We start from the raw sequence: 27,963 nt of genomic DNA, 5'->3' as shown, positions 1-27,963 counted from the left end.
CATTTACATTTAATATAGAAGACAGTGATTTTAAGTACATTTTAATAATGAAAACACTCACCGAACATCTAGGTTTTTGTCAGACTATTTACTTATATACAGTTCTAATACAACCACTGTCTTTATTCTCGTTTGGTTGTTGTAGTGATCCCAACATGCTCTTTTATCTTAGAAAGTATGTTACTCTCCCTTAGTTCCAGCAACCCATGTACTGCTCTGCTCACTTTTTACTTTCTTTAAGTATAGATGAAGGTAATAATTGTGTGTAAGAAAGTTTCAGTGTGGGTATGCACTCCTTTTACTCCTTCCATGATCTTGCTGTTATTTTTAGTCTACAACATCCTCCCTGTACATGTTTTCTCTCCAGGTGTTTGTCTGAAAATGAACAAATTCACAAACAGCTCATGTCTACTTGTCCATTTCATTACAGTAGTTTTAAAACAGGTTTTCACAGCCATTCCATATCCTGCGTACTTAATTATTAATGTCACATGCTGTTTTTTTTTTTTTAGGGTAAGTTCAGTCACTCAGAAATGACAGCAATCTGGTTAAAGCAAACTGCATATTTTTGGCAAAGTTTTTAACAAACAGAACGTCACAAATGAGTAGCTCCAGAAGTGTTGGAAAGCTCAAAACTAAATAATTATTTTGTTTCAGTTTCTAGCTCTGATAAATATTGTAATTTTTGCTTCTATTTTTTTTTTAAAAGACAAAATTCTTTCCAAACAGATTGATTTTTTTAGATTTAGTCTTTTTAAGTCTCACTTTTAACTCTATCAACTTTGCAGAAATAGTGGTGTTGCTTTGACACAAATGGTCCAATATTTCTAAAACCCTCCAGGTCCAAGGAAAACAGAACATTGAGATGTTTCCATCTTCTTTTGAAGTGGCCTATTTAAATGATTCAGTGACCTGAGACTTGTTATGTTCTTTCACTTATGATGTACAGCTTGTAAACTTTCGATTCCCACACTGTGTCAAACAGAGCGGTTCATCTTTCAGGAAAAGCGTTTCATGTGTTACCGATAGCATCAAGAACACACTGATATTTGGTGGCATCTAGGTCAGAAAACAAACTTAACCTCCACACAAACCCTGAGTCACTGTTTATACTTTGATCAAATGGAGATGTTTGTAACCAGTCAACCCACTCACAATCTCTGATCTTTATTTTCAGTCAGCTCGGCTCAGCTGGAAATACACCTACACCACGAAGACATGCATGAACACAGACACCAGCAGTACCTGGGGAGAGCAGGCAGATGGCCATGAGCAGCACGTGTTCCTCCTCGTGTAAGTTCAGTTTCTTCAGACCGACTTGGAACTTCACCAGCGGCTCCAACAGCTCCAGAGTGTGACCCGCTGTGGAGGATGACACAAACATACCGTTAGTACTGCAGAGCCAGCTACATCTGTTGTGTCTTTTTGTTGAGTTATGAATGAAAACGCATATCATGCAGCAACCGACTTCAAGAAAGAAACATTGCTCCCTGTGTATTTACACTTTGCAGACAGAGAGCATTACTTCCCATCCTGCATGTATGAGAGATTAAGCACAGAGTGTGTGTTTGTGGCTACTTTACTGCACCCATGAAAATACCTGAAGCCTCGACCTTACAGTAATGTGCAAGAATGCGTAGAAAAGAAGCGTATGGATGATCCTTATACAACTTGGTTACATAAATTGGGACAAAAACAATCACAGCTGTGTCATCAGCCCCAACAATGAACACTTCTCTAACCTTGAGAATGTGTGCACAATTACGCTGTATGAATGCAGTGCTTGATGTTTTTGCCTCGGTGGAAACTTCCAGAGCACTGGGTGCATGAGGAAGGAGAGGAGTGAGGTAATTGTGAAGGTGTGTAATCAATAAGCGAGGTCTCTGACGTGCTCTGTGGTTGTAGTCCTGTGACTCCAAACACGGCGCTTTATGTAATGATTACGCAGAAGAATAAAAAACGTGCTACTTATCCTGTTTGATTAGTTCCACTGTGATACTACTATATGACAGCGAGATGCAACCAACCCTTCGTAACATCGTTGATGCAGTATTTAAAGTCAGGCCCTCCACAGCTCCAGGACATGTCCTCCAGACTGAACGACTGGTTTGACCGCAGCATGATGATCTCAATAGCACTCGACTTCAACAGAGCAATCTGGTCCTCTGCTGTCAGGTCTCTGGATAACACACACAGTTACAGATGCAGTATGAGTTACAGTGAAAATGTGTATAGTCAGGTACATTCACACATTTGATACATTTTCACCAAGAGGCAGAAACGGTACTGTTTGCCTGCAGTCAGCCGCACCAGTGAGACGTCTGAACTCTGATGCTTACACTAAAAACATCACATCTCTGGTCACTGGGTCAGCCCAAAACCGAGACAGCTATGGCTCAGAAAGCTACATATCTATATCTGACATATATTTATATTCTTACATATACACTATTTGTACAAATTGTGTGCTGGAAATGACAAGAGCTGCAGTTTAGAAGTCGACACACATTCTCTTGTGTAAAGTTGACGTGTGAACTCGGCAGCAGCAACACTAAACGCTCTCCACAGCAGTTATTGTAGCTAAAACAAGGATGTCAAGGGAAAGAAAATTATACTGAAATTACATACTTCTGGAGTCTGGTATATTCAACATCAAAAAAATAAATACACACGTGGACAAAATTGTTGGTACCCCTCAGTTAAAGAAGGAAAAACCCACAATTCTCACTGAAATCACTTGAAACTCACAAAAGTAACAATAAATAAAAATTTATTGAAAATTAAATAATCAAAATCAGCCATCACTTTTGAATTGTTGATTAACATAATTATTTAAAAAAACAAACTGATGAAACAGGCCTGGACAAAAATGATGGTACCTCTATAAAAGATTGAAAACTATTTGACCAGAGTGACATGATTAACTCAGGTGTGTCATTTAATTGACATCACAGGTGTTTCCAAACTCATAATCAGTCAGTCTGCCTATTTAAAGGGAGACAAGTAGTCACCCTGCTGTTTGGTGAAAAGGTGTGTACCACACTGAACATGGACAACAGAAAGCGAAGGAGAGAATTGTCCCAGGACATCCGAAAAAAAATTATAGACAAACATCTTAAAGGTAAAGGCTATAAGACCATCTCTAAACAGCTTGAAGTTCCTGTGACAACAGTGGCTCATATTATTCAGAAGTTCAAGACCCACGGGACAGTAGCCAACCTCCCTGGACGTGGCCGCAAGAGGAAAATTGATGACAAATTGAAGAGACGGATCGTTGGAATTGTATCCAAAGAGCCCAGAGCAACCTCCAAAGAAATTAAAGGTGAACTCCAAGGCCAAGGTACATCAGTGTCAGATCGCACCATTCGTCGTTGTTTGAGCCAAAGTGGACTTCATGGGAGACGACCAAGGAGGACACCACTGCTGAAAAAAACTCATAAAAAAGCCAGACTGGAATTTGCAAAAATGCATGTTGACAAGCCACAAAGCTTCTGGGAGAATGTCCTTTGGACAGATGAGACCAAACTGGAGCTTTTTGGTAAGGCACATCAACTCTATGTTCATAGACTCAAAAACCAAGCATACGAAGAAAAGAACACTGTCCCTACGGTGAAACATGGAGGAGGCTCAGTAATGTTTTGGGGCTGCTTTGCTGCATCTGGCACAGGGTGTCTTGAAAGTGTGCAAGGTACGATGAAATCTGAAGACTATCAAGGCATTCTGGAGAGAAATGTGCTGCCTAGTGTCAGAAAGCTTGGTCTCAGTCGCAGGTCATGGGTCTTCCAACAGGACAACCATCCAAAACACACAGCCAAAAACACCCAAGAATGGCTGAGAGAAAAGCGTTGGACTATTCTAAAGTGGCCTTCTATGAGCCCAGATCTGAATCCCATTGAACATATGTGGAAGGAGCTGAAACATGCCATTTGGAGAAGACACCCATCAAACCTGAGACAACTGGAGCTGTTTGCTCATGAGGAGTGGGCCAAAATACCTGTTGACAGCTGCAGAACGCTCATTGACAAATACAGAAATCGTTTAATTGCAGTGATTGCCTCAAAAGGTTGTGCAACAAAATATTAAGTTATGGGTACCATCATTTTTGTCCAGCCCTATTTCATTAGTTTGTTTTTTTAAATAATTATGTTAATCAACAATTCAAAAGTGATGGCTGATTTTGATTATTTAATTTTCGATAAATTTTTATTTATTGTTACTTTTGTGAGTTTCAAGTGATTTCAGTGAGAATTGTGGGTTTTTCCTTCTTTAACTGAGGGGTACCAACAATTTTGTCCACGTGTGTAAATTAATTCATTATAGACAGACAGACACATAGATAGACAGATAGGATGTGTATTAACTGTAGAAATAAATCTTTCACTTCCTGACGTTTTGTATTCATAAATAAGCTAAGAGTTTTGTCCAGATTGACTTGTAGCTCAGCCCAAATGCAGGACGAGGTCTGATTATTCTGTTAAGATCTTGCTGTTACTATTTATCAAAGTTGATACTTTACAATATAAGATTTATTTTTAATTAAAGTAATTAAAAATGCTTATTTTCTTTCTCTTTCTTAAATTCCCTTTTTTACACTCCTCACTTCTGAGTAAAAACTGAAATGCAGGACCTTTTCTTTGACAGTACATTTACAGTTACTAAATCTGCTCTGTTCTGAGTTCTTACAATGAGTTTGTGAATAAGAGAACGACTAACAGAATGAGACTGAACAAGCCAGGCATTTCCACTGGAAATGCAGACTGCAAAAACATTCAGCAATTTTCAGGGATCACATTAGGAGGGATGAAGATTCATTCAACATTCACTCTGGTCAAAGTATATCACAACTTCACAACTTTCTCCTTCCAAACCCACACATTGCATTGTTCAACAAATAACAGATCTGTCAATCTGTCAGAAAGTTCTATTTCACCACATGTACTAATAATCAACTCTGTGTGAGTGTGAGTGTGTGTGTGTAAGAGAGATAGAGAAAGCATGAAAAAGAGAGAGGGAAAAGGAAACCACAAAGCACAGCATGTACAATGAGTGGAACATGGTTCCCGTAGCAACAGAGCACTGTATGAACTACTACTACTACTGTATCTGTATCTTATCTCTATACACAGACATATTTGTGACACATTTTGTGAAACTTTGTCATCATCACTGCTAAATACCGCTGTCTTGTTCCTTCCCTTTCATATTTATTTTAAATATATTTATTTTACTCCCTCCAATAAAGATATAGTTGTTTTGTAACCTTGTAAAAATTTACATATAATATTGTTTTTATATGCTGAAAAACACATCATGAGTGAAAACAAGCTGCTAACACCATGATTCTGCATCTCTGCCTTAAAACTTCAGTGAACCAATGTCATCTAAAAACAACGATTTAGACGTCCAGGGTTTCATACACATCAGTATGAGGCTTAGAACATGTAGTTTGCAGCTCAGTATGTCAGTTTTCTCATAAAGATGTTTACCATTTTTTTGGTATGCAAAAATATGAGTGCTCTTTCAGTTTGCCTTATTCAAGAAATGTTTACAGTTTAAGAGATAGTCTACAGAGTCCTTGAAGGAAAGAAAAAAATGGAATAAAAAACTGAATGTATCCAGCACTGTATCGAGTATTCAGTTTTTCTTGACATGTTTGTGTGATGCAGCTTCACAAGAAACAATTCAGTAAGAAAATGTTTTAAACACTTTTTGTCCAAACAAAAAAGAATTAAACAGGCAAAACTAGTTCATGTTTTGCTGGTTTCTAATTACTGCTGTAATGTAACAATTTGCATATTGCAAGTGAAACATCAGAAAGTTAATATAACAATGAACATGAAAGCAGCAATATTGTAATCTAGGTTTGTTCCCTTCAAATGCAGTCCATTTTTCAGAACATATTTACAGTAAATATTTTCTACTATTGATGCAAAATAGTTTCTTTTGATTTAAAAAAACCTTTTCTTTATTGTTCAAAGTACCCTAGTTAATGAACCTTATTTTAGTTAAAAATAGAAAAAAGTACAACATAAGGATATGTAGATATTTTACATTGCATTGTCAATGAATAATAGTTGATCAAATACAACATTTGCTGGAATTAACACGAATTCCAGTATAAACCACAACACATTATGTATATCCATGTGACAGATATGTCAACTCCATTTGTTTTCTACACTGCCTCTGTATGTGCATACATTTATAAACCTATCTCTGAGCTCAGCATACATTTACAAAGCTGCAGCCTGTTCCACCGTATTCTTTCAAGAGCTTGTTTGTTTGGGAGTGATAATAGCAATCTCGTCTTCCCCACTAATGCCCCACATACAAGTGGGCAGCAAATCAACGTGCTCTGCATGTAGGTGGAGAGTTCATCCAGACTGCTAGCATTTATGGATGTACGCGCTACTAGTTGGGTTAACAGAACTCAGTAAAACAGCAGATAACTGCAGTGGTAGTAACGTTTCATTTTCATCATTGCTACAATGTAGTTTATGGCACCAAATGAATATAACATAAATTACATATCAATACTGGAGCCCTTCTGATGTGCTCCTGTCGACTGACGCATGGTCATTTTAAGCAGTCTCCCATTTATTTGTCTCATACTCACAATAAAACTATTTAAGTAACGTTGCAACAAACTGTGTTTTTTATTATTGAATAATCTTTCAGTTGCTTCCATGATTAATTTAATAATCCTTGGATCTATAAAATAGTGAAAATGTAGATTTTTCCAAGAAAAGCAAAAGCAGCAAATCCTTACACTTCTGAAGCTGTGACTGGTAAATGTTTAGCATTTTTGCTTGGTAATGGTTTAGATAATCAAATTCCTATCAAAATAGGTGCCGATTTATTTTTCTATCCAACAACTATTTCAGCTTTAACCCAGCAGATCTGAAATGCAATCTGTCTTAAAGGAATAAATAAATAAATTTAGAAACTTTAGAGCAAGAAACTGTAGAAACAGGAAGAGTTGTCAGATTTTCAACTTTCCGAGGGTCCTCATTTTTTCTTTGCAGCTTCATTGGAAAACAGATCGAAATCAAGGTGTAAAATGGTGGCGTTTTATCAGAAGAACTTTATTCAGCGTGTCTTATTTAAAAACTGATCAGAAGAAAAGTTTGAGATAACATGGTTGTGTCAGCAGCATAAAAAAAATTCTGCGTACCACAACTGAGAAGTCTTGTTTGACATGGTTGTGATCAACAGACAATTCAGGGACTTTAGAGCTAAATTAGGCTGAAGTGCAGGCTGTGTTTTTACAGAGCAAGTACAAAAACAAATGAAAAATGTAAACTGTTCCATACAGAGTCACCATTTTTCAGTCCCTCCAGGAATTCGCGATGTTGCGATGACGCGATGACGCGAATTCACACGAAATCAACCAATCTCCGCAAATTTTGCGCGGTCTTGCAATTTTGTCCAATCACCGCAACTTTCCCGCAATTTTGGCCCGCCTCCCGTGAGTTCCACCAATCAGAGCAGTCCCCAGCGCAAACCTAATGCACATACGTCACCGAATTCACTTCCTTGTTTATGGTTTGAAGATGCAGACATGTGTGATACTAATGTCTCTGAAATGATCAGACAACAGACCACATAAATCACCATGATGGAAACTGTTGCGTCCAGATCCGTTAGAGCACTGAAAGAATGAAGGTAAATTAGATTATTTATTCCACCTAAGAACACGGCGGAGTTATGTGACGATCAACGCCTGTGACTCCGTCCTCTGTTACCATATGATTCAAAAACAGACTCAGGGATTTAACTGAAGTTTTCAGGGTCAGTCTGAAATGACACAAGGACCAAGTGATTAGACTTCGGCAGTGATACGGCTTAAAGTTTGGATCCACGGATTTGTTAAGGATTTCCCATTGAGGTAGCGGCACAGCGTCTCATAGCGGCACGGTAACCATGGCAACAAGTGACCGCTACCTCAGCGGCCTGCTGACGATCACATGATTGGTATCCTACAACAAATCTACCACTGTGGACGTATTGGAAATGATACAAGGAACAACTGATTAAATTGTGGGGGTGTCTCTGAGTCCCATCAATTCCCGTTGCCGGCTACATATTTAGGTCACGCGATTCGGTATGTACACATGCAGGAGGAGGACTGCGCTCTCTCAGTGCTGTTCTTGTTAGTTGACGTGACAAGTCGTGAGCATGTGAACACGTGTGTGCCAGGATGTGAAATTAACTTTTTAAGCCACTGACAGATATGTCCGAATATGATTCATTCAATAGTAAATTAGCATTTTGTGCCGCAAATCGACCAACAACGTCATGTTAAACCAGTATCTGGCTGCTGCTAATTTCCCACCATGGTGTGCCAGCTTTTGTGGAAATGGGTTGGAACGCAAAATAATTAATTTCGGAATAAATATTGTCAATTACAGTGTTGAAACATGTTCTACAAGCTAGAAAAAAATGCCGCTTTTTCGCAGTTGTCATTGTCTCCCGCAATTTCATCACAATAAATAAGCTTAAAACATCGCAATTTTTATCGCAATTTTTTAGAAAAGCTGCCGCGAATTCAGGCATTTTCGGCCGCAACAATCACAAAAAACGCCCGCGAAATCCTGGAAGGACTGATTTTTTCTCACGTTTATTAAAATTTTGTAAAATAATTAATCAAAGAAATTCAACTTCGACTTCTTCGATTTTTATGATGAACGGCAACTTTGCTAAAAAGCACAGAATACATTCTGAATTCTTTGTACTTGCAGCCATAGTTGTGATGTTTCCCCAGAGGTGAAGGACATTGTAGTGCAGTAAAAAAATGAGCCCGCAATGTGTACAAACATGACAGGCGCAGAAAACACAGAGAAAGTGCTTGGAGTTCAGAAGGTTGAACTAAACTCAGGAAAATTGGATTCAAATATCAGTACAGGTCATGTGATTACTGTTTTTGTAAAGTAGGAATTGTTAACCATGTTTTAAGTGAGCAATATGAGTACCAAAACAAGTCAGATTTTAAAACAACACTGCACTTATAGCTCAACATTAACTGTACTTCTTTGTACTGTCATGACAAAATTCAATTACTGTGTTAGTGTATTTAATTTGTACCTGAAGCCGGGGATCATCTTGGCGAACCCAATGACCTTCTGGATGCTGTAGGAGACCAGGTCAGCCAGGTGGGGCAGCATGGAAAGCTTTTGGTCCTCCTCGCTGGAGTCTGGACTGCTAGCACCATCCTGGTACATCATTAACAGGCTGCTGAAGTTCATTCTTGTGTCCACTGACTCTGTTTGAGGAGTGAAGAAGAAGGCAGAGGAGGAGGTGAGAGGCATGGTAAGAATGTGATTAAAATGAAGCATTTTGAACACAAATAGTAAAGTGGTATTGTGAGGTTAAACAAGATGAAACACACAAGAATTGAACATTTACTGCAGCTTGCAAAGAAGAGAGTTCTACTTTGAATTGAATTAAGCCATCACAAAATTATACTGCTGATATTAAAATGAGCAACAAAAAAACATAATCTACCTTAAAAACACACACAAATCCAACTAAATCTGTATAAGAATTCATAACAAAATAATAAATGAACTACTGTCATTTTAAAAACTTGCAGATTTGCACTAATAAAATAGAAAAAATGCTTTTAATGTGAACAGGGGTAACAGCTCCTGTAGAAAAATACACAAATGTTCTAGTAATTAACACAATTTAAGACAGTGAACTATAAATCACAGCGTAACAACTACAAACACATGTGTAAGGATGTTTGTTTCTCAACTGAGCCCAGGTAAGCAAAAGAGCAGTGCTGATGTTGAACAAGCTTTCACTGCCATTGCAAAATACTGTATGAAATCAGAGGCAGACAGTGGAGGAGAGTAACTGCTGAGGTTTATTTTACTTTTTGAATCAATAGCTCTCTCCACAGCTCTATCTTTGGTAAAGGTAACCCTGAAAGATGAAAGTACACAAGGTTGGGAGAATAAAGGCTTTTTATTCATCTCACCAGGTGAGTGGTTGAATGAGTCAGAGGAGGCATCAGACAGAGAGTGAAGGGAGGCAGCTCTGCTGGCACTGCGTGTTACTGGGCCTTCACGTACTGGAGGCTGCAGGCACACAGACAAACACAAATATTAATATCCTTACAAGGCAGTGCACTGCCGGTCTAATCCTCCTGAGTTCCACCTGAATTGAAGAATCAAGTGCTGCACAAGTCCAAGCAGTCACCACAAATCGATGACCTGTTTCACAGGACCAGGGGAACTGGAATTGCTTTTTATTTTCACCCACCTTTGTTTGGAGTTTGACTCAGAATGGTAATTTCGCTTCATATGTTAGATTTAAGCTCTTAAATGTTAGATTTAAGAGCTTAATGTTTTTGAAAAGGTTACCTTAAATAAAAGTTTTTGTGGTAAACCTAACAACGTGCAGGAATGTAGATTTGGCACAGAACAGAATAATATGCAACAGTAGAATGGGCACACCGTTATTGTTTGGTGTGTGGTGTTGATGTGTGGTACAGTGAGAGGAGTTTGTGAATGTCGCAGCAGGCTTGACTTAGACTGTCTGAATCTCACAGGCTTTGGCTGATTTCTATAATCCCAAAGTGTGTTGGCTTATTCTAATGTTTACACAGATACTAAAGATTAAGAGTTCTCCAAAGAGCTACAACATAGAATGTCTTTCATAAAAATCTATTTTTTCCCCACTGTCAAGTCCTAGTGAAGTCCTGCACTCATTGTATTTATATGAAACAGAGAAAACCATTTATTATCCTTTACAAAACACACCTTAGTGCTTCGTTTGTTTTATTCCTGCTATTCTTGTTTTATTCTTCGAATTACCCAACTACTTCATCCTTTAAAGTTGACATGCAGTTCAATGTCACACCCACAAATCACCATCTGTAAAACTCAAGAATCACACTTAACACTAATGAATCCCAGACTTTCTCAGACATCCCAACCAATGTGTGTCCTCCATCTCATTTACTCTGGACAGCCCAATTGTTGTAGTTCACAGAGAGAATGCTGTCTAAAAGTATCAAGTTAATGATATGGAGGAAGAAAATCCGACCCCACTGTTGTGTGAATAAACGCCTTGGTGACTCGTGTTACTGGTGTTGAGTAAATTGGAAACACCTATACAATACAGTCATTTTACTCTGCACTTCTTAACATTTGTGCCATACGCATTTTAAAACCACTCATTAATAAGCTTGCTGCCACTGCCATGCATGTGACTTGTGTATATTTATAGACCCCCTCCAATCAAGCTTTTCACCCTGTTAACATGTCCGTATGGTGTTTCTAATATATGCTAGAAAACACACCATGAGCAAAATAATAATAGAGTATTTATTTTATGGAAATACAACTTTTGAATATGTAACTTTGATGAACACATTTTTTAGGGGTTCATCAATGCCAGGGCAGCAACCTCAACTGACACAAAGATCAGAGAGATGTCTCTGAGTTTAGCTGCTAATTTTTTAGGTAATTTTATTTACAATCTGTGACTCGTGTATATAGTTGGCATGAACTTTAGTAAACTGAATTAAAAAATGAAATTCAATTTTAAACATAATTTTAAAGCCAAAATGTAGACGAGGTTGTATCCTTCTTAAGCAGTTATCTTTGTCTCTTTACTCTGTACAAGGCTAAATGTAGTCACCACTGACAGGTAACTTAACACTATGCAAATACACTTAAACTAAACTTCCCCTGTTGAAAATCACATGTAACGAAGTGGAGACCATTCCTGGTGTCTAACCCACTTGAGTCAAATTACAGTTACAAAGACAGAATGACAAAGTCCGTAGTGTTGTGGTAAACCAAAACCGATGGCATCGGTACTCTTCTACTATGTTGTTCTTTTGAACAAAAAAAAGAAGGGTTATGACCTTATTCCATGCTTCAGGGCACTCTCTTTTGTTACATGACATAATGACCTGCTCCACCCATATTCTTGTGGAGAACAAAGTGACTGTGACTTCAGAAATGATCATGTGAGTGTGGTTTGGGTAAAGGAAGTAACTAGACTAACCCTAAAGCGAGAGAAGTCAGCATAGGAGGCATCATAGGTCTTGTGGTGAGCTTCCACCAGGCTGGTGATCATTCGAGCCTGCTCCTCATTCAGCCGTGGCCTCATCGCCTCCCGGGCCGCCTCCTCCTCTTTCCTCTTCAATATCATGTCTTTTTTCCTTTGGACCTCCTCATCTGTCAGTATGACTGTAGGAGATATGGTAAAACAACTTACAGTTAAATTGTGATTTGACCAGCACATACACATTTACAAACAGTGCTGTGAGAAAAAAAGAAAACTAATCAATGAGGATGAGCACTGAAAACATGTAAATGTATGCTTAAACTTAAACCTACAACATAAATTAAAGTCTCATTAATTCAGTGAACTCGCACCTATTCCAATATTAAAAACCTCTAATTTAGAAAAAGAAATTTTACTCCTATAAATCCATCAAAACCAAACCAGATCAACATAAGCTGCAACCAAGTTTTGTATTTAATCCAGCAGTGTGTGTGTCTTCCAATTTAATAATTTAGGGAAACATTTGGTTGATTTAAAGGTTTAAGAAAAATGGATTTCAGTCTATTATTCTAATTATGGTTTACATGTTAAGTTTCAAACAAAAAAAAAAAAAAGGGGGAAATAAACTTATGATCTTACTGAAAGCAAAACGGTAAAAGCAACAGTATAGACAGTTAGCTCACTCTAAACATCTTCAGAGGGCTATTCTACAATACGATTACAGGAATAATCACCAGCTTTAGTATGGACTGTGGCCTTAAAAGTGGGACTAAAAACAGTCGGCGGTAAAACCAGCTGAGGGAGATGTAATGTAAGCTCCAAATATTTCCATCCTGGGTTACACCAACCATACATCTCCTCAAGCTGGCACGCAGAAAAGGCCTGTCTGCTGCCTTTTTATGTGGCTGATGCAGCGGGTGTTGGATATTTAAGTGCCTTTTGCCTTATTCATGCTGCAGGAGGAGAGACTGCAGGCACAGAGTGGCACAGTGGTGCAAAATGGATTAGACATACTGTTTGTAGTGACTCTTTGATTTGACGAGATGAGGGCGTCTCTTGGGAATTCCTAAGTTTGCACGTGACTTTCACATGTCTTACAGCAGTAAATTGTTTTATAGTCCTATATTCTCAACATTCATTATTTATTACATCTAGCAACACATTTACATCCGTCTCCTTTGGATTTGAAATGATACAAGTAATAAATATTGTGCATTTAAGTGTTTTTATACTTTTTCATTTACTTAGTGGTGCATGCCTTGCTCAAATAATGAAATAATGTGCCAGCTCTAATAAAATCTGACTTCTTTGGCATATTAAATGTCAGAAATGTAACAAAATCTAAAGAAAATAACCTCATTGTCAACATTTCCTGGGCTGTCCAACCATTGTCTTCTCTTTAAAATACTGAATTCACAAATATACAGTGCATCCGGAAAGTATTCACAGCGCGTTACCTTTTCCACATTTTGTTATGTTACAGTCTTATACCAAATCGGATTCAATTCATTTTTTCCCTTAAAATTCTACACACAACACCCCATAATGACAACATGAAAAAAGTTTTTTTGAGATTCTTGAAAATTTATTAAAAATAAAAAACTAAGAGACCACATGTACATAAGTATTCACAGCCTTTGCTTAATACTTTGTTGATGCACCTTTGGCAGCAATTACAGCCTCAAGTCTTTTTGAATATGATGCCACAAGCTTGGCACACCTATCTTTGGGCAGTTTTGCCCATTCCTCTTTGCAACACCTCTCAAGCTCCATCAAGTTGGATGGGGAGCGCCGGTGCACAGCCATTTTCAGATCTCTCCAGAGATGCTCAATTGGATTCAAGTCCGGGCTCTGGCTGGGCCACTCAAGGACATTCACAGAGTTGTCCTGAAGCCACTTCTTTGCTATCTTGGCTGTGTGCTTAGGGTCGTTGTCCTGCTGAAAGATGAACCGCCGCCCCAGTTTGAGGTCAAGAGCGCTCTGGAGCAGGTTTTCATCCAGGATGTCTCTGTACATTGCTGCATTCATCTTCCCCTCTATCTTGACTAGTTTCCCAGTTCCTGCTGCTGAAAACATCCCCACAGCATGATGCTACCGCCACCATGCTTCACTGTAGGGATGGTATTGGCCTGGTGATGAGCAGTGCCTGGTTTCCTCCAAACAAAACGCCTAGCATTCACACCAAAGAGTTCAATCTTTGTCTCATCAGACCAGAGAATTTTTTGCTGATGGTCTGAGAGTCCTTCAGGTGCCTTTTGGCAAACTCCAGGCGGGCTGCCATGTGCCTTTTACTAAGAAGTGGCTTCCGTCTGGCCACGCTACCAAACAGGCCTGATTTGTGGATTGCTGCAGAGATGGTTGTCCTTCTGGAAGGTTCTCCTCTCTCCACAGAGGAACGCTGGAGCTCTGACAAAGTGACCATGGGGTTCTTAGTCACCTCTCTGACTAAGGCCCTTCTCCCCCGATTGCTCAGTTTAGATGGCCGGCCGGCTCTAGGAAGAGTCCTGGTGGTTCCAAATGTCTTCCATTTACGGATGATGGAGGCCACCGTACTCATTGGGACCTTCAAAGCAGCAGAAATTTTTCTGTACCCTTCCCCAGACTTGTGCCTCGTCACAATCCTGTTTCGGAGGTCTACAGACAATTCCTTTGACTTCATGCTTGGTTTATGCTCTGACATGCACTGCCAACTGTGGAACCTTATATAGACAGGTGTGTGCCTTTCCAAATCATGTCCAATCAACTGAATTTGCCACAGGTGGACTCCAATTAAGCAGTAGAAGCGTCTCAAGGATGATCAGTGGAAACAGGATGCACATGAGCTCAATTTAGAGCTTCATGGCAAAGGCTGTGAATACTTATGTACATGTAATTTCTTTGTTTTTTATTTTTAATAAATTTGCAAGACTCTCAAAAAAACTTTTTTCATTTTGTCATTATGGGGTGTTATGTGTAGAATTTTAAGGGAAAAAATAATTGAATCCGATTTGGAATAAGGCTGTAACATAACAAAATGTGGAAAAAGTGAAACGCTGTGAATACTTTCTGGATGCACTGTATGTAGACATCTGGAGTTAGAGCCAATACCTCCCAGGGCATTAATGATAGCATACTGCAGAAAATAACAGCAGAATGGGACAGAAGTAAAAACACTGATACACCCATTGTCAAACAATGAACCGTGTGATTGTCAGAAAGAGTGCTGCTGAACATTGATTATAAAGTAATATTATATCTCTGGTATCTCTGCCCTTCATCTGAGTGGCCTTGTTCAAGCTACTGATGTGAAGAGGCTCAACACTTATCCTTGACTTGGTTCAGTATGAATAATATACATAACTCCTGCAGTACTTTTTTTTTTTTTTTTAAGATGCCTCTCAGCAACAGACTGTAGGGCCAACATCTGGATGTGTGCTGCAGACTGGCCTCCGATGGTGTGAAACAGGAAACCTTGGATTACAAGCAGTGCCTGAAGAGATTTATTAAAGTGAATAACAGCAGCTTAAAAGTTTTGTGTGTAGATGTAGACAATCTGTAATGAGACAGCCTGAAAAAAATCCTTCTGTGTTACTTGTCTTGGTATAGAAATCTGTAAAAAGAGACAATTTATTATATTTAACACTGCATCACTAGTACTGATTTCATTCAGTAAAAGAATTAAACACATCACAGCAAGTGTTGCACACAGCAGGCAGATGGGGTCTCATGCAACTGCTATGAGCACATCATTTTTTCACCAAAACACTCCTAATGTCAAATATGCACCTGTGAACACTGACTACAAAAGAGCAGCCTGACCCAAATAGACGGTATGAAAGCACATAATGACATTAAATTTCAACATATTGTTCACAAGTATGTGTGCGAGTGTGACTACTGTATCTTTCAGGACATGATGTTTCCATTGAGGCCTGAGAAAAAAGTAAGAATGCTGCAGCTATTGCTAATGTATCCAGCACACGCAGGAAAGTGAGCAGAAAATTCTGAACCAACGACAAACAGAACAGTAAAATATTTATCACTGAAAAGGGATGCAAATTTTTACAACAATTTTCCTAACTAATAGTTGGCTATGTTTTCAATCAATAATCGATTAATCATTAGAATGTATCAGGTACAATATGTGCTTCCATGTGCCGATACAGCCCTTTATACACACCCAAGACACACGAACACTAAAAGTCTGCTGCATTATCAGCTTGGCAGCATTAGTGACATCTACAGAATTGCTGTCTACATAAGCTTAGGTTTGTTTACTCAACAGGAAGCCATTAATTGCTACAGTAGTCTCTGTCATGGTTGCCAGTGTTTGAACTCGTGTGATGTCTTAATCTGTTAACACACATTAATAATCAGTGACTTCTAAAGTGCTGTCAACCTGTAGCCTTAAAAGAAAGAACAGATTTGGATATAGTATTAAGGCTGAATGATATCAGAAAAAAATGGCTTTGTGATCATTTGATTTTCAGCAACATGAAAAAATACAGGAATTTTCACGACAACTTGATCAACTATTTAGAAAGAAAAATTATCCCGCCAAGGAGGTGGAGCCTCAGCAGAGTGACGATCAGTTTGTCTGTCTGTTAGCAACTTTACCCAAAGATGGACTAACCGATTTAGATGAAATTACCAGGGAAGGTCAGAAATGACACAAGGACCATTGGTTAGATTTTGGCAGTGACGCGGCTTCTAGTCTGGAGCCACAAATTTTTTAAAGACTTCAGCCATTGGAAATGATTATAACAACTGAGCAGCCTTGGCAGAGGACTGTGCTCCGAGTGCTTTTCTAGTTTTAGAATAGTTATCAAAAGGGATATTCTGGAGGTGACTGCATTTGCATAGAAAACGAAAAAATATTGTTTAAAAAGCTAATTAAAGTCATTTGGAACCTTTCTCATACACTGTAACACTGGCAACTGCATCTCAAACAGATTTTTGCTTTGGAAAGTCAATGGTCAAACAAATCAGTCGTGTTGACTCGAGTTGCAGGAACAATCGCAAGACACTGTCAACGGAGTACCTCTTTTTGCTCTGCATCATCTTTTCTGTAGTCAAAACATTTATGCAGAAATTACAATATTTTTGGAACACAATGTTCTTCTTCACTGTTTGTTTCCTGTTCCACACTCACTTCTTTAAAAGGTTCCATATTGTGTCCCTTTTCAGCAAAATAATCAAAGTCTCACATGTCCTCTCCAGTCCTGCTAAGACAGTTCTGTTCAACAAGAATGTTCAACTCCTGGCTTTAGGCCTGTTTTTAATGGGTTGTCTTGCTCTGATAACCAATGAGCTGCCCCACTCCATCAACCACAGAACACAATTGAAATGGATTTTCACCATATGGGACCTTTAAATTAAGTTATTTTTTTTAATCATTGAAAATGAGCAACATACCAGTTTTGTTTTTGCATCAAGCAGGATAAGGAGTTGTAGCATTCTTCAGGTAATTTGCTTCACTTCATACTGTACTTTGACTTTTGCACATGCATACATTGCGATGTTAATGCCAAAACAACATACTTTAACCCTAGTAAAAAATATACCAAATAAATACTTTACAGTAACTACTAATCCAAGAGGCCATTGAGATGCCATGGAAGACCCTAAATTAAATAGTACTCAGATCAAGCACTTCATACTGAATACTGGTCGTTTTCCTGGAAGCTGTAAACAACTATATTTAAAGTGGATTTTCAGTGATTGCACCCTGGACTGCAACCGCAAAACCAGCATTACATAACCGCATGATGTGGTGATGCAGACGACAACAACAACTACTACAGGCTTAAAAAGGCAGTGGAATGAATGTGACTGCTTAGCTAACCAGGATTTACTTGGCTTTCATCTCTTTTAACCCACTGTCATTAATTAGGCTTTGGCTGCTCTACAGTGTCCAGCCAGTCCCAAGCCAAGAACAGACTGCCTAGAACCACTCCTTGTGGTGAGGACATCCAAATATGCAGGACATTGCTCAATCGTGAATAGGCACAGTTTGGTCAAAGTTTGGCATAAGCCATCAAGGCAGCTATTCTAAGGCTGGGACATGATTGAACAAGACCGTTTCCAGCCAAGTTTGAGCACTGGATGGCATCATTAAAGCAAGAGTCCACAAAAACAACAGACCATCAAAGGAACATCTTGACCACCCCACAGCGCTTGGCAGAATTGCAGCAGTTTACCAAAAGTTTGGAAAGTGACTGGCTGGATGTGGTGACGTGGTGCCCAGCATGACAAAGGGCAGCAAAGAAAGAAAGGTAGAAAGAAAGGCAAATAGTAAGGGGGAGGAGGGGGGAGAGTAATTAATAAAACAGAGTTTTGGTTAGTACTAGTAATGCCAGAAACACTGGCAAAGAGTGAAAGGCAGAGCGTCCCTATGGGGAAGGCCAGAGGTTCACAGCAGGTGTACTCATTAACCAGCTGACCAACCAGTTAAACACAATAGAGGTGCTTCACGCTCAGATTTGGTGTGATATATGTCAAGATGAATTTGGTGCATAGCCAATATTTCCATAATACTGCCCCTGGCATCTGATGTTCTGGGGGTAAATTCAGGATAGTCATGTGTCACGGCACCAGTATATGCTGAGTGTGCCGTGAAATGAGATATCAATAGATCCCCATGGAAGCAAGCACAGAGACAGGAAGATATGGGATATTAACACACTGTACTGTGACAGCTCAGCAAATGTACAAACATAGTGTTTATTTATATGGGCTTTAATCTATGCACTCATGCACCTGTGTTTCTGATCAGTGAACACGTCAGGATTTCATGGGCATTTGTAAGAAACGTGCTGGCTGGCACACTGCTATATCAAATGTGTTATTGTAAGTGTGCAATGAGTATAAATATGTGCATAGATATTTATATAAATAACTTGTTGCTTTACAAACACGAAAACTGTTGGCAGACAACATCTGATGCTCAATCATCTTTGGACCGCACATTATACAAATCTAAACTAATGCAAACACTCGGATATAATAAATAAACTAGGAAACCACAGTTTTGCTTTTGAATGCACAACGTACTACTCTATTGGATTCCATTTATGTGTGAGGTCCATGCAACTACAAATTAAGCATCTGGCAGTTATGGTAATATGGGTGAAAACATTGTCAAAGGGACAGAATACAAAAGAGTCTGAGATGAACAATCTGAATTAGGGAGCCAAATGGAGGACAGCTCCACAGGAGCAGTTTGGCTACTTAAAGACACTGAGGGCGGGAATTTAATCATCTAAAGGCTAAAATGTTTCAGAAACTCTTCTGTGATTCTAATCCTGTTACAAATAAACACCCACTCAGGCATACAAATACACACAAACGTTGCAAGCATGAAAACACACACACACAGACAAGCGGGGAGGTCTTTTCCTGGCATCTCTCTAACCTCTGTCAAGTAAGGACAGCATGGAAGTGTTTACTACAAACTCAGCTGGCACAGCTCACAGAGGGCACACAAACACAAACAGTACTAATCTGAATGGTGCGGAAGCTTAGACAAAGCTGCCAGTATAAAGAGAGGCGAGCATACAGGCACACTAACTCATACCCATCAAAAAAAGATGGTAACTGTGACAAAGCATTTTTTCATAAACATAAAATACTATCCCAAAATAAAAAGTCATAGCGGGGGGAAAAAAAAAAAATCCTACTAATATCTTGAAACCATATCCTGAAGGTAATGGAAATTTTATTCAACAAACTTAAATTAGAAAAGTGTCTTAAAGAAGCCACTTAAAGCTGTACATCAGTGTTGTTAGCTGAGCAAAAAGATGAGAAGTATTGTTTAAAAATGAGCAAACTCATATGTAAGAATTTACACAGCGAAACTGAAATGCAAAAAATAAAAGACAGTTGTAATCACAGCTTACAGATACATGCTCAGAACATTCATGGTTGATCCTCAGTAGTCATATGAGCAGGTCACAAGACCAAAATATCACCACTGGCAACTGGCAAAAACAAACAACCACCAACATAGAAAACAACCACAACCACACAAGTTTCTTTTCCCTTACCCACCCTCTTAAAGTCTATAGTAACGTGAAAGTTGACAGACATATTTTAGTTCTGTAACATTTCTCCTCATTGTGGGCTCATTTTTCACTACGATATAAAGACTGGACAAGCATGGGAAAAAGAAGGAGCCCAAAAATGTCTGCTCTGCTGCACAACATGGCTATTATGCCATAAATCAATACAAAAATACAGACAAATTTTGTGTGATCAAGGACCGTACAAAGAAAGGATATGTAACCATTTCAAATTTAGTTTGTCTCCTATCTGCTCTGTGAAAACACAGGCTGCATTTTAGTCCAGTTTAGCTGAATAGTTGAATTTTTGTCACACAGCTGTTTGTTACAGCTGAGTCGCTAATGACTTCTTGGTTGCACTGGTAGTGCAAATTTTGTGTTTTTTGACTGAATTAATGCAAATTATATATTTTTTTACAACTTTTTATATGAGGCGTGTCTGATGAAGCGATTTTGATTAAATACCACAAATTTAAACCTGGATTTGGCTACATTTTCTGAAGAAACTGAACGCCACATATTTTAAGTTCAAGAACTGTTGGAAAGTGAAAAATCAGACAATTCTCTCTGCCTATACAGTTTGTGGTTGTGATAAAAGGTTTCATTTTGTAATTTTCTTAAAAAAATAACATGTATGTCAAACACCCTAAATGGGCTTTTTATAGAGTTCACTCCGTATGTTGGTATGCAGAAATATGTACACCACGGTGTAAATACTGTATCTGTCTCAGTGTTGAAATGCAACGTCAACCTAGTATCAAAGAATTCAAAAACAATGCAAGGCTTTCAATTTTGAATCAATCAATGCTCATTGCCAGTATCGTCACCTTTGCCTCAGGTATTTTAATTTATATGACACTACATTATTACAGTATATTGACTTAACCAGGTAAATCGATCTGAAACTCAGTCAGAGAAAAGTATGGAATCCTGCTTTTAAAGTCAAGCAACTGTCAAGTAATCACCTAGTGGTGCAACCAGATACTACAGCAAATGTGCAGTACATGTGCTACCATGCATGGCCTCCATCTTCTGCTTTTTGGTTAATGTATTTTTAATCAGTTAAATTATTAATGGCAATTAACCGGTGAGCGATCCATTATCAACAATTGTAGCTGGCATTAATGTAAGATTGTTTAAAACAGGCTTCTTTTTCCTGAAGTGGTCAGATTTTAAACAGGTGGTACAGATCTCTACATGAACAAAAAATGGCTTTACATACAAGCAGGCACAGTGGAGGCTAGCAGAGCAGCTGTAATACTCAGCAGTGACTACAGTGGGCATCCTTCTTCTCATGAACCTGTATACTAGCTGTGATAAACAAAGAAACCATTTTATCCTGACAAGAGTTGCTCTCCCTCTCTCCTCATGCTTGCTCGCTCTTCTCTCATCATTCCTCAATGAAACAGACACTCCAGTGTAATATGGCTGTTTGTGGTCAACATGGTTGTTATCATCAGTCTGAACGCTGCCCCGCATCATCTCTGTTTCACACAAACACACCCTCACACACACACAGTCTGTTTGTGAATGAAATGTGGGCTCGACCATTGTGCGTCTCTTTGAAGAAAGAGAGCCATTGTTGAACAGGAGTTTAACCCCCAACATCCCCCACCTCCCCAAGCCCCTGGCTTCCTTCCTTCCTTCCTTCCTTCCTTCCCTCACTCTCCTATTCTTCTGTTGTCATCTACTACTTGTTATGGTTATACTGATGCTTTGCTGTTGGTCGTACTTCCTACTGGTGGGTTTGCCATAATGCATATCGACTTACAAAAGAAAAGCGGAGCTTCATCACTCTTTCATATTTAAATAGAAGAGATGCAAGACTAGTTATGTAATGAAGATTGTATAATGTGATCATTTGTAAACATGCAGTAAAAAGGCAGCGCTTTATGCTAGTCATTATGAATCGGTTGTGACAAGGTGTCATTTTGTGTTAAGTGATGTCTCATTCTCCCTTCACAGCACGTTCGTCTTGTATTACACCCAGGCCTGGTGCTGTATGCATAACCAACATGGCTTAGAGCAGAAAACTGTCAAACTGCCTTTCAAGCATATCAGGTAATCCTACTTCAGTGATGAATTACTACTACCAACTAAACTGCCCTGATGATAGCATCCATCTGGGAGAATACAGACAGGATTAAAAACACTATTATTTGACCCAAGACTGACTGCCATATGGTACCAGCATCCTCATGCACATCCACTATTGCCCGTCTCCTTGTCACAAATCAGATCAATTTACAACAAACTTGTGATTCTACTGTCTGCTGTTGCTTGTGAAAGTCTTTAAATATTTAAAACTTTACTGTTCAATTAAAGCTGCAATGTCAAAAAAAATAGAAAGGAAAGTTAAGTTTTCCATCTGGTCTTCACATTGTACTAAAATATTTGGCTTTATATGTAATAAGATGGGGACAGGGATTGGCACTGATCCCCAGTATTAAATGAGCCACATTCTAAATTTGTAAATTTGCTAAATTTGCTATCGGTCTTTCAGAAATTGAGAGGGACTTCATTTTGCTGCATCAGTCCTGTTTCCAATTTAGAAGAAGATAAAAATATTTGTCGTCAATGCATTTTCACTTTCTGAATCCAGAAGAAAACTGTCTGTCTGGGTCAGTTGACAGAGACAACACTCACAGATGCATTTAAATCATGAGCAATCTGTTGAAACATCCAGTAACAGGTCATCACAGACAGAGAGTAGAACAAAGCTTTCATAGCTTGTCCCTCTGTAAGCCAGGTATGTTATGTATGCTAGCAGCACGGAGACCAAATGCGGAGTTATATAAATTATTATTATTATTAGTGTGGATGATTAAAAGTACGCATGAGGCAGCTGATCGTTCAGCGGCAGCTACTAACATCCCACAGTAAAAATACTGTCAAAGAAAAAATCTTGCATTTTTAATTTAACTTCAATACATTTTTGACTTAAAAGTGAAGAGTAAGAGATTTTGTGAGCATCATGTACTTACATTTAGGCTCTTCACGGTTGAGTTTTTAATTCTCACACAATGCTAAACAGTTTAATAAAAAACACAATGCAGAATATTATATTTCATGATCAAGGCTTGTTCATTTTTGTGATCAAAGGTCAAAACTGGATTCATGAAGGCACCCATTCAAAGATTTTGTGACATTTTTTTAAGTAGCAGCTACAATGAACCTGTTCACTTTGGCCTTTGCTACTGGAGGTCCAAAGCAATTTCAACTTCAAAACCCTTTCACATTGGCATGTAGTGGGAGGATGACAGAGGACAGGGTGAAAAAGTGGCACCTAGCTGTAGGTTTAGAGTAAAAAGCCTGCACCTCTTTGTGGCAGTGGAGTCTAGCATATACACACGTGGACAAAATTGTTGGTACCCCTCAGTTAAAGAAGGAAAAACCCACAATTCTCACTGAAATCACTTGAAACTCACAAAAGTAACAATAAATAAAAATTTCTTGAAAATTAAATAATCAAAAACAGCCATTACTTTTGAATTGTTGATTAACATAATTATTTAAAAAAAACAAACTAATGAAACAGGCCTGGACAAAAATGATGGTACCTCTATAAAAGATTGAAAACTATTTGACCAGAGTGACATGATTAACTCAGGTGTGTCATTTAATTGACATCACAGGTGTTTCCAAACTCATAATCAGTCAGTCTGCCTATTTAAAGGGAGACAAGTAGTCACCCTGCTGTTTGGTGAAAAGGTGTGTACCACACTGAACATGGACAACAGAAAGCGAAGGAGAGAATTGTCCCAGGACATCCGAAAAAAAATTATAGACAAACATCTTAAAGGTAAAGGCTATAAGACCATCTCTAAACAGCTTGAAGTTCCTGTGACAACAGTGGCTCATATTATTCAGAAGTTCAAGACCCACGGGACAGTAGCCAACCTCCCTGGACGTGGCCGCAAGAGGAAAATTGATGACAAATTGAAGAGACGGATCGTTGGAATTGTATCCAAAGAGCCCAGAGCAACCTCCAAAGAAATTAAAGGTGAACTCCAAGGCCAAGGTACATCAGTGTCAGATCGCACCATTCGTCGTTGTTTGAGCCAAAGCGGACTTCATGGGAGACGACCAAGGAGGACACCACTGCTGAAAAAAACTCATAAAAAAGCCAGACTGGAATTTGCAAAAATGCATGTTGACAAGCCACAAAGCTTCTGGGAGAATGTCCTTTGGACAGATGAGACCAAACTGGAGCTTTTGGTAAGGCACATCAACTCTATGTTCATAGACTCAAAAACCAAGCATATGAAGAAAAGAACACTGTCCCTACGGTGAAACATGGAGGAGGCTCAGTAATGTTTTGGGGCTGCTTTGCTGCATCTGGCACAGGGTGTCTTGAAAGTGTGCAAGGTACGATGAAATCTGAAGACTATCAAGGCATTCTGGAGAGAAATGTGCTGCCTAGTGTCAGAAAGCTTGGTCTCAGTCGCAGGTCATGGGTCTTCCAACAGGACAACGATCCAAAACACACAGCCAAAAACACCCAAGAATGGCTGAGAGAAAAGCGTTGGACTATTCTAAAGTGGCCTTCTATGAGCCCAGATCTGAATCCCATTGAACATATGTGGAAGGAGCTGAAACATGCCATTTGGAGAAGACACCCATCAAACCTGAGACAACTGGAGCTGTTTGCTCATGAGGAGTGGGCCAAAATACCTGTTGACAGCTGCAGAACGCTCATTGACAAATACAGAAATCGTTTAATTGCAGTGATTGCCTCAAAAGGTTGTACAACAAAATATTAAGTTATGGGTACCATCATTTTTGTCCAGCCCTATTTCATTAGTTTGTTTTTTATAAATAATTATGTTAATCAACAATTCAAAAGTGATGGCTGATTTTGATTATTTAATTTTCAATAAATTTTTATTTATTGTTACTTTTGTGAGTTTCAAGTGATTTCAGTGAGAATTGTGGGTTTTTCCTTCTTTAACTGAGGGGTACCAACAATTTTGTCCACGTGTATAGTTAATTTCTTTTCATTACATTCCAGTCATCACTATGTTCGTTGTTCGTTTCTTTTTTTGTTTCATAAAAAAAAAAAAAAAAAAAAAAAACCACACCAAGTACAAATAAGAGTACTGACAAGCAGAATCAGAAAGAGCAGTAGCACCAAACATTTTTAATGACGTCTAATACTAGTTGGGGGGATGTGTTGAAATTTGGCATCATGTAAAATACTGTGTGTCCAGTGTTTCCCCTCCTATATGACTGACGAGGCGGGCCGCCTCGCTGGTATAGGCCACCGCCTCACTACAATTTTGCCGAAAATGCCGCCTCACTGGTCCGCGCCCAAAAAAAAACAACAACAAAAAAAAAAAAAAAAAAAAACGGAAAGCGCCAAGCCACCGGAGCTGTCATTTTTAACTCTGCAGGTCTGCCGGCTGCTCTCCCCCGGTCTCCCCCGCTAGCTGGTCGGCTAACACCTGCCGCCGCTCGTCTGCCTGGGATGTACAGTTTCTCAGATGTCCAAGTGAATACTACATCAAAGGAATGTCAGCAGAGGGAAAGATGCTGCATCTTGCCTTAACATCGCCCTCACTATTAATCTGCATCACTCTTAGGTCTTATCTGTATAGCAGAGCCTAGATTTACAGTTCTACAGGTTTAGCATTATCATAATATGTTGTTTGGACTATATTTTATAATACGTTATATAATGTATGAATTACATAAGCTAACTGGAAATCATAGGTGGGCTCAATTTAGTTTCAGTGATGGCATCCATTTACTTTTGTTGCACTGACTTTTTACATTCGGGCCTGTTTTTAATTTAGCCTTTCTAAAGTTATTGAAAAAATACTCGTCAACTTCAAAAGAATGCAGTTAGTAAGAAGTGGTGCAATTTGGATTTATGTCATACTTAAGTGATATTTCACAGTGAATTACTCGTCCTACTGTATATTGTAGTTCCTGAAAGCTTTGAGGTGCGTTTGGGCTGATTATCCTGCTGTAGTATAAATCCTTCTAGACAGAAATGTAAACCAGAAGGTCTCTAAAGAATGGAGTGCTACTTGTCCTTGGTCAGGGTGGCACTGATTTGGTGCATGTGTCCAAAACCAGAGTAACAGCCCCAGACTTCAACACTGCCACCATCATGTTTCATTGTGGGGTTTTTCACATGTTGGTATCATTCTCTGTCTCCTGTTTACCTTCATACATATACAACCCTATGTTACCAACATAAATCTTAAACTTGAATTTCTCGTTAAGCTTTTTTTTCCCCCAACAGTTTCTGTGAAATGCTGCCATTGCTGAGCTCACTAATGCATTTGATCTTGCATCTTCTCCTGAGAAGTGGTTTAGAACTGCTATTGTTCCTCTGAGAGCACAACTACACAGCCTTCTTTTGACAGGACTTTTGCTGATTGGTGTGTTGTGTTCTTTGTTTAGCAAATTTTAGATCTCTACTGAAGTTGCTTTTCTATCTCCTGGTGAACACAGCCTTGATGTATTGATCTTCACACAGTGTGGTCTCTTTTGGTTTGCCTGATCGTGCTTTGGATACAACTGACACAATTTCTGCAAAGTGTTTTAGACTGCCAGGCACTGCCTTCTTGGAAAACTTCAGTCTAGCCTTGATCTGATTCTGAGAAACAACTTGACTTCTGAAGACTTCAGCTAAGTTCTGATGTAATCATTCCCACTATGATAATGCAACTTAGTAAGTAGCATTATGATAGTTTCCGGCTTGAAACATGAGGAACAGACATATCTATAAGCTGAGCAATAGGTGCAGAATGATTTACTTTAACAAGCCTCTGCTAAAAACAGCCAAATCAAATTGAGTATCACTTAAAGACTTTTTCAATGGAAGGACAGAAATTAAGAAAACCAACATGTTGTACAAAGGAGTTTACATGATCAGTGAAGCAAATTAGCTTAATTCAGCAGTTTGACATTGTGCAGAACTTGAAATATTTCCTAATTTTACATGTCAGAGCATATTGTGTTTTGAAAAGTTTCTAAATCCTCCGACTCTCTAATTATACCCAGAGTTATGTAAAAACAAGACTGATATCCGATGTGGTCTCAGACTTCTATTCTACAGGGATGGGATCAGCAAGTTCTGATTCCAGCGGAAAGTTGTTGACCAGGGGGGGGGTGTGCGGCAGCGGTGGCGCAGCAACTTCCAATCACTGGGCCGTTTACAATCGTCGTTAACAAGCTATCGTTAACAAGCTATCGTTAACGTCGTTACCATCTCGCGGGAGTATCAGTGACAAAGTGTTCAAACTTAAAATGAAATCCGCGGAAAATTCCCATCCCTGGACTACACTTCATGGTGATTCGATTACAGTACTGTACATGACTGCTCTCACTGAGTGGCAGCTAGCATTCAGCGCGGTGGATATTAGCAGCCGTTTGATATTACGACTCGCCGACCATAAACATACCTCACCCCCCAAAAAACTTTTCTCCTCGAATTTAGACGATTCACAAGAATGACCCTGGCAATGATAAAATCCGCGGAATTCCGCGGATCCGCGGAAAATTCTCATCCCTGATTCTACTGTAAAGACAGATATGTAGGCATTACAATAAGTCATTTCATTATTTCCTATTTTAAGTTTTTTGTCAAATGAAATGAAATAACATAGATAGTACTGGATAAAATCTAAGTATTGTCATTTGCCTCAAGAAAACTGTGCAAAATAAAGCTAAGTTGCAAAAAAAGTCCAACTGTCTCCTCGGTCTTGGTTCTAGCTAATTTCAAGTGTTTCAGAACACATCTTCCCACACACTTTACAGAATAAGATCAAAACTTAGAGTACAGCTCACACTCGGTCACTTACAAATGTTAAAATGAAAATTGTTGAATTGGAATTTCCATCTCCAGCTATGGCTCCAACAAATCAGCAGATCTTTTATAGCAGCAAAG

General features: G+C 38.9%; 1 protein-coding gene across 2 annotated transcripts in view; it reads right to left on the bottom strand.

Moving 5' to 3' along the window:
- The window catches only part of LOC110961542 (vitamin D3 receptor A), a 130,300-nt gene that overhangs the window by 10,056 nt on the left and 92,281 nt on the right, over window positions 1-27,963 (bottom strand). For both annotated transcript variants that reach the window (XM_051949658.1, XM_022209203.2), the window contains exons 4-8: window positions 12,022-12,206; window positions 9,983-10,082; window positions 9,085-9,262; window positions 2,028-2,179; window positions 1,246-1,362 (exon numbers count right to left, since the gene is read on the bottom strand). In XM_051949658.1, the coding sequence (XP_051805618.1) occupies window positions 1,246-1,362; window positions 2,028-2,179; window positions 9,085-9,262; window positions 9,983-10,082; window positions 12,022-12,206 (732 nt within the window). The remainder of the gene's footprint in view (window positions 1-1,245; window positions 1,363-2,027; window positions 2,180-9,084; window positions 9,263-9,982; window positions 10,083-12,021; window positions 12,207-27,963) is intronic.

The sequence above is a fragment of the Acanthochromis polyacanthus genome, chromosome 6, assembly GCF_021347895.1.
Source record: "Acanthochromis polyacanthus isolate Apoly-LR-REF ecotype Palm Island chromosome 6, KAUST_Apoly_ChrSc, whole genome shotgun sequence".
In the NCBI taxonomy this organism is placed as follows: domain Eukaryota; kingdom Metazoa; phylum Chordata; class Actinopteri; family Pomacentridae; genus Acanthochromis; species Acanthochromis polyacanthus.
Note: the sequence above shows the minus strand (reverse complement) of the source record. Positions and strands in the feature narration are given on the sequence as shown.